This window comes from Mizuhopecten yessoensis, unplaced genomic scaffold (assembly GCF_002113885.1).
Source record: "Mizuhopecten yessoensis strain PY_sf001 unplaced genomic scaffold, ASM211388v2 scaffold11173, whole genome shotgun sequence".
Classification (NCBI taxonomy): domain Eukaryota; kingdom Metazoa; phylum Mollusca; class Bivalvia; order Pectinida; family Pectinidae; genus Mizuhopecten; species Mizuhopecten yessoensis.
This window is the reverse complement of record NW_018408916.1, coordinates 2,974,639-2,983,428: the sequence shown is the minus strand read 5'-3', so window position 1 is coordinate 2,983,428 and position 8,790 is coordinate 2,974,639. Positions and strand designations below refer to the sequence as shown.

Sequence of the window (8,790 nt, the reverse complement as noted above, 5' to 3'; positions counted from 1 at the left end):
TAGGCGATATTTCAGACCTACATAAAAAGCTCTGCCATTTATCCTTATAATATATCTCTTGATCATCTACATTTTCTTTTTGCCGCTCTATCTTAAATACACCCAAAACAAACAAAAATATATCAAATATCAGTTTTTCAAACGTTGATATTTTATAGGAATTTATTGATTTGAGACGTTGGAATTTTCTGTCTAATTGTACTCTGGTTTCGTACCACACTGATATATCAAAAGAAATTATGTTATCTATTTATATCATACATGTAGTGATTTACGTTAAATCTCAGTACCTGTACTTACTGATAAAACTATAATGCATAGAGTAAATGAACAGTTTCGGATTACCTAAATCTGAAGTTAAACGGATATTAATTTCATGAAATTCAATGCGATGATGTGTAGTTGATAAAAGCTCTGAAAAACGTCATTGTACGGAGGGGATGTATTTTTAAACGTAAATTGTCAATTAAATACGTAAGGATGATGTGTTAATTTGTTCTCTAGAAAATATCTTTAACGAAACAAGCGATGTGTAGTAAACAATCCGTAAGTTATCCGGATATATCGTAACGGCATTACAATGTACGGACGTGTTATTAGTGTATTGAGTCACATTCTAAAGGGCGCCATAACGACGGAGAGGTGTCCCACATCTACACCTCGTCAATCGTCATTACAACCATATTTATTCATTGGTGGAGCGGTAAGTACAGTCGTACATATTCCGTACTTATATTTGAGTAATAGTAACACCATTTACACCAAATGAACATGTAAATAGAGTGTATTTACTTAGAATACGTTCATTGTAATCGTAGAATATGTTGTAGCGGCTGTAATAATGTTAGACGTACGGAAACCGAAAGAGGAAGTACATGACGTCACCAGTTTACTATCTATGCACAAAAGAGTACGAAAGGCATTGTTTGTTCAGTTATACCACCGAAGGATACCATAATGTGATGGCTTTACGTATCCAACGGCGTCATTTTCTGATTACAAACAGAGCGGAAGTAACAGGAAAAGTTGGGCAAACTCTCGTTCTATAAATAAATTGTTATGGTATGGTTGACCGAGAAACGTGTGTGTGTGTATATATGTATACATGTGTCTGCGTGGATACACGCGTGAGTATGAAGGGTCGTCAGGGCTTGAACTCTTCCATTGGAAACGCATTGTCGTAGGGTATCACTGAAATTGTTGTTAAAATCTTGTTAAATGATATGAACATATCGGAAGTTAATTGTTCGAACACATTCATGTCTATTTTGAATAAATATGTATTATACTCTGTGATATGAATTGAATAATATGTAGTTTACACAGCTAAAAAGAAAATATTATATTTATATATGTCGTCATAAGTAGCGTTCAAAAAATTTACTAGTTTTCACATATTCGTAATAAACGATTTGTCGGGCGGTAAATATCTAGATTTTAAGAAGGAAATTAGACACACAAATAGTTTGAAACATACATTTTAAGAAATTTAAGGGAACATAAAAACCAAGACAACATTTTCCTTTAACAGCACACACGCACATATACATATACTGACCGGCAAAATCAAGTATACACTTTATAAAAGGCATCAGATAATTTATTTCATATTGATAAAGTCGATTTTAAATCGTAAATGTAAAATTTAATAACTATAGACAGATTTTACACAGAGTCAAGACTGCCGTCAACTACCAAAAAGGCAAACGGTCTTGCAGAACGACGTAGGGGTCATTTCAATTTTTCACGTGGTTTTGACGTCACCACTGTATACAGTCAAAATACACTTGTGACGTCAATATGTTGTGTGTCCGCCATTGTCTGCCACACAGCGTTTTCTCATGGTTAACACTAAATGTCGTTTTGATTCGACGTTACACATCGATTACAGATTCACGTCGCCGTTCTGCTCCAGGGAGTTGGTTGACATGTTCTACTTGTCGATAACACTTCAAAAGGCACTTAATCGTAAATCTCGTACAATTCATCACACGCGTCACATGACGTTTTGATCCCCCGGCTTGTAGCACCCCAATCGCACGATTTCTATCCGCTATTGAAAGTCTTGCCATATTGCCGACACACTCAAACCTGACGGCCTTTAACAGGGAAGCTTACGGAGGGCACGTGGCACAGTTTGCATGCGCATAACTTCAGTATGTCGCGCTGAGGGTATAAAATGTATGGAAGCCAATATCTTAATGTCAAACAAATTTACTGCGATTTGTGGATTTTTTTAAAATTTTGCAATGATCGATTTCACAAATATAGCAATGGTTTTCCAATAAACATTATGTTTGGCAACAATATATTTATTTTAAAAGTGTATACTTAATTTTGCCGTTCAGTATAAAAACCTTGTACGTAAGATTTCTCGACGAAGTACAAATTTCATGATAATCTAAAAATGCTATCGACTCCTTCTATCGGTGAATATGTCAGTTTGTACAGATTCGTTTGAGGGATATATAATTAAAAGAAGATTATCTCGGAAATATGTCCGAATACTGATGAAAAATATTAACAATAACAAGAAATAAACAGCAGTTTTCATGTATGCTTTTTTTAAGTCTGAACAATTAGGTACGTATATTGTACAACGGGAGGTAACTCGTAACACCTTACAATTCCCTGTTTCGATATGTAGGCTCGACGTTGCTTAACTTCGGTGATCGGACGAGAACTGGTGTTTTCAACGTGATATGGCCGTAGACATTAGCTGGCCAAAGTTATCCCCTTTTGTACCTAGGTTTGTGTATGTGCACATCCGGCGTATTACTTCCCTTAGTCTGTAAGGCATTACAGGCCCCTGGATAATTAAAGGGATATATCCATTTTATATGTGTATACTCTGAGGTAATGCATACGTCTTTTTTTCTAATGTAACGTCACTATCATCCTCTTTCAATTATTACGCCGCCTACACAAATTTTGAGTGGAATATTGGATAAATATTTGATATTGTTGTTATACTTGAGACAGGACACTCGCTCTGAGAAATAAAATGCATACAATATTTTGACTTAGTCTGAGATGTACGTACAAAATGTACGATCGTTGTTCTTTCATATCTAAAGCCATGTTTGTTTTTGTAGAACCAATCCAAATAGAGCCACGCATTTAGTCTTCACTGTATGAGTCAAATGACACGATGAGTCACAAAACGTAATATATATAAACTGCAAATGAGTGCACTATATAAGGCGAATGTACTGACTGTATTCATTATACGTAATCGTTCGACGTATTTGAAGAGTTTGAGCCATTTTGATTCAGAAAAGATGTTTTATACATCAGTTACATTTCGGCTGAAATTCACTATACCAGGCAAATGTAACGTATACACATTGAGTTTATAATAATAGTCAAGATACGTGTAAACTAAAAGCTTTTTGCATCACTTAAAATTTGTTTTGAACCTATAACAATGCTCTTTTTAACTATTCAATATTCCGTCTTTTGTTATCAGAAAAATGGATTACATGACTAACTTTTATTTCTCAGCATTTCTCTCCTATCAGCAGAATACAGGTAATACAAAATGTAAATGTTTACGAGTCAAATTGTCAGTGTTTTATACGTAACATGTCGTTACATCTCTACAGGTGTCTACAACCAAATGTGTGAATGTAATAACATGAACAATGTGTTATTTCTATCTAATTGATGAAAATAAGTTATTTACGTACCAGAAAAGTCATGCTGATAATGTTTCGTTATTCTCATACTTGCAGATACGGAACTAGCGTTTGAGTACGTATACAATGGCGGAAGGTGGTCCCCATCCAGACCCTCACTCTGAAGACAGCACACTACCAAACCTGTCGGACTCCCACCTTCTCAAATGTCCGATCTGTCTGGAGCAGTTACGTCAGCCGAAGTCTCTTCCGTGTCGTCATTCTCTTTGTGAGGAATGTTTGAGTAGCTACATCGTCAGTGAGGTGTTAGGGACGAGTGATACGGCGACTTCCTTTATCTGTCCGGTATGTAGGACCCTAACTCACCCCGTGGACAAAACAGAGGACAAAGAGAAATGGGCCCAGCAGTTCCCGACCGACACCGTTGCCATAGAGATGATACAACTAAGAAACAGGACGACAGAGCCACGTTACTGCGCGCCCTGTCAGAGAAAGGGAAGCATGACCCCTGCACAATTCTGGTGTAAAACTACTCAGTCTTTGTTCTGCGAGTCTTGTAAAGTGGATCACCATGATGTGGTCCATGTGAGCTGTGATATCGTAGATATGAGAGGTTCCGGGAATTTCCTGCTGAGACAGGAAACATCTGACAAACGATGCGACAAACACAAGAATAAGATCTCTTATTATTGTGAGGATCACAAGTCCCTGGGTTGCAGTAAATGTATAACTGTTGGTCACAGGAAATGTGACAACGTGTCCACAACAGAGGATTACTGTGAGAAACTGAATAATAGCTCCCAACTAGAGGAAATAAAGACATTTCTACAGCAAGGAGCAGACGACATGGAATCCATGATAAAGGACTTTTATCTACGACAACAGAACATTGCAGACGACAAAGATGCGGTACTGAAAAGCATCGACGACCTGCAGGAACGTATGGATAAACGTATCAGAGAGATGAAGAAGGAAATCACAGATGACGTAATCATGGCGTACAAACAGGAAAGAGAAAATCTGAAGGTGTCCACACAGAAGTGTGAACGCCTGAAGGTCGCTATACAGAATACATTAGCGTCGTCCGCTACAGCTCTACAGAGGAACGCCCATATGGACACGATCCGGCTTTACCAGAAAGGTCAGACGGAGCTCGAGGCTTGTAATGATCTAGTGAAAGAAATGCAGATGTCGATTTCAACTGTCAGTATTGAACATGAAATCGATTCGGACGTGACAAGTCTGAACTTTGGTAAAGTCGTTGTCCGAAAGCAGCAAAGAGATTTCCCAGGTGTCCCAACTCTCGGCAAACCTTTATCCCAATGTGAAGTAAAGGAAATAAGAAAGGTGACCATAAAATGTCCGTCTGATCAGTTAGATTGTGCTGCCCGTGGTGTTGTATACTTTCCTAAAGGCAGAATTGTGGTGGGAGATATAAACAATAAGAAGATCAAGTTAATCAACGACGCTGGGGATGTTGTGGACGAGTTGAAATTGGATGGAAATCCTTGGGATCTGTGTATGGTGGATAACACCACTGTGGCGGCCGCTATACAGAGTCCCGGAGGTATACATGTAGTGACTGTGACACCCTCCAAACTTACACTGTCGTCTGTAATAAACACAAACAAACAATGTTACGGTATAACGTACAGAGTTGGTGAGTTTATCGTGACTACAGGATCCGAAGTCTGCAGTGTTAAGAAAGACGGGACGACCAAGACGTTATATCGATATACTGACAAAGTATACGCGTTGTCACATGATTCCAAGGACGGACAGCTCTTTATCGCCCATTTTACCGCCAGTACTGGCAGTACGGCGATTGGTAGGTTGTCTACTGACAATAAGTACACGGACGTGTTGAAGGTTGGTGAAGCTAAGAATCCGTATGGAGTGGACGTCGACATGGAAGGTAACGTCTATGTCTGTGGTTACAGCTCCAACAACGTGGTACAGATGTCCGGGGACGGGACTAACGTCCGGGAACTGTTAACGGCAACGGACAGTATCACATACCCGAGGGCAATATCTGTTTGTGGTGATAAACTGGTGGTAACAAACCAGTCAGGTCAGACGAATTCCATCCAAGTGTTTCAACTTGTATGACTTGCAGAATCAATCGTACACAAGATCGACATTTGACATAATAGTGTATTCTTTATATATCATTAACATAACTGATTTTAATTATTTAACGAAAATGTAAAAATCATTTCTATCTTAAATGAGAATGATGGATAAAATCAAAAGTGTTTGTATTGAAATGAATATATTACGATTAAATTACCAATATCAGTTATGAAAAAAACAAATATTACTTAGTTCTGAATGAAGTGTCAGTTACGCATATACCTTTTGTGTTGACATTGTCGGACTTACAACCAAAGCGGGTGTTTGCAATGTGATATGAATATATACTATAATGTCACATGTGATAACATCCCTCTAATTAAGCATTTGAAACATAAAATGTCGACTTCTTCGTGAATTAAGGATACGAGATAATTGTTAGACTTTTCTTTAATTTAAGCATTGCTAAATTCCTGTACGTTATCAGTCAATTCCAAGTAGATATTTACCTTACTACTGTATTTGTAAACCATTTTAAGTTTCTGACCGTGTTTTTTAGTCTAATAAGGAAGTTTCTCCAATATTGTTTTATAGCGCATTGTTTTATTTCTGATCGAGTCTCAGTCATATAGATTTAGTTCTGATAATAGAGCATTTGCGATAGAATAACTTTCGTCCTTCCACGGCTATTGTGGCCCCGTAACGAAACTCGAGGACCATTTTGGGCTACCCTTTCTGTCGATCCGTTAGTCCGTACATCCGTACGACATTTGTGTTTTAGTTGTGTTAAATGTGTTCTAAAGAGGTTAATGGGTTGTAATGGCCACCTCTGTTGTAATGTACCGTTTGTATGTTTTTGTTGCCATGGTGTTGTGGAAATAACCATGGATATAAAGCTTAATATATTGTATTACCAATAATGTCAGCACCAAATAACGAGAAATATTTAAATATAGTATCATAGTATTGTGCAGTTCGTCATTTTAACTATGTCGATTTATTTACAAAAGTCAGTCCAATGCATGTTGATACCAAACTTTTAGATCCAGAATCAAGGCATTCGTAAGTTCCGTGAAGTACATGACCCAATAATCTTCAATAATCAAACGTAATTTGTCCTAGTGTTTACACATCAAAGGATAATAGTCAAAATCACGATTGCTATTAATATTTCTTTGTTCGTTTCTTTTGTCAAGTCACTCCCTAGAAAAAATGGTATTTCTGTTATTTTGGGTGCCGTTGATTTCCTGGTAAAAGGTACAAAGGGATTCAGAATTTTCTTGGTGAAAATGATGATGTTCTAATCAGCACCTGTCGTGGAGAATGGTAAACCTAAGAGAATGGTAAATCTAAGAGAACATAGATATAGATAGAAAAATGAGAAATATACAATGATTCTGATAGTGAAACATATCCGTTTTAAATGGGCAAGAATAACGTAGACACAAAATAATGATGGAGAAACATTCAGCCTTGGTGGTTTGTATATGTAAAGAGAGTGTCAAACGGTGAGAGGCTGAGAGGTTATCAAAGTGACTTCAGGGATAACACGATATAACATTGTGTGTGCTTGTTTTCTCTTCAGAAACTCCTTAATAAAGTAAGTAATAATAATAATAAAAAGAGTAAAAGTGTATAAGATGTTTTTAGTATTTTTCAATAAATCTCATAAAAATAGGTGTGGTGGTCATACATGTACAAACAATCCAAACATCATGCATGTACATACAGTCCGAACATTATACATGTACATACAATCCGAACATCATACATGTACATGCAGTCCGAACATCATACATGTACATACAATCCGAACATCATACATGTACATACAATCCGAACATCATACATGTATATACAGTCCCGACATCATATATGTACATACAATCCGAATATACAGTCCGAACAGCATTCATGTCCATACAATCCGAACATCATACAAGTACATACAATCCGAAGATCATACATGTACATACAGTCCTAACATCATACATGTACATACAGTCCGAATATCATAAATGTACATACAATCCGAACATCATATATGTACATACAATCCGAATATACAGTCCGAACAGCATTCATGCCCATACAATCCGAACATCATACATGTACATACAATCCGAACATCTAACATGCACATACAGTCCGAACATCAAATATGTACATACAATCCGAATATACAATCCGAACAGCATAAATGTACATACAGTCCGAACATCACATATGTACATACAATTCTCAACATCATACATGTGCATACAATCCGAACATCATACATGTACATACAGTCCTAAAATGATACATGTACATACAGTCCGAACATCATACATGTACATACAATCCGAACATCTTACATGTACATACAGTCCGAACATCATATATGTACATACAATCCGTACATCTTACATGTACAAACAGTCCGAACATCATATATGTACATACAATCCGTACATCATCTATGTACATACAGTCCTCACATCATACATGTACATACAGTCCGAACATCATACATGTACATACATTCCGAACATCTAACATGTACATACAGTCCGAACATCATACATGTACATACAATCCGAACATCTTACATGTACAAACAGTCCGAACATCATATATGTACATACAATCCGAACATCATACATGTACATACAGTCCTCACATCATACATGTACATACAGTCCGAACATCATACATGTACATACATTCCGAACATCTTACATGTACATACAGTCCGAACATCATACATGTACATACAATCCGAACATCTTACATGTACAAACAGTCCGAACATCATATATGTACATACAATCCGAACATCATACATGTACATACAGTCCTCACATCATACATGTACATACAGTCCGAACATCATACATGTACATACATTCCGAACATCTAACATGTACATACAGTCCGAACATCATACATGTACATACAATCCGAACATCTTACATGTACAAACAGTCCGAACATCATATATGTACATACAATCCGAACATCATACATGTACATACAGTCCTCACATCATACATGTACATACAGTCCGAACATCATACATGTACATACATTCCGAACA

General features: G+C 37.0%; 1 protein-coding gene across 1 annotated transcript; it reads left to right on the top strand.

The window, feature by feature from the left end:
- The first annotated feature begins 462 nt into the window (after positions 1 to 462).
- Positions 463 to 7,342, top strand: LOC110467442 (E3 ubiquitin-protein ligase Midline-1-like). Its single transcript, XM_021524613.1, has 2 exons — positions 463 to 703; positions 3,735 to 7,342. The coding sequence occupies exon 2, from the start codon at positions 3,765 to 3,767 to the stop codon at positions 5,745 to 5,747; it is 1,983 nt and encodes a 660-aa protein (XP_021380288.1). The 5' UTR covers positions 463 to 703; positions 3,735 to 3,764; the 3' UTR covers positions 5,748 to 7,342.
- The last annotated feature ends 1,448 nt before the right edge of the window (positions 7,343 to 8,790 follow it).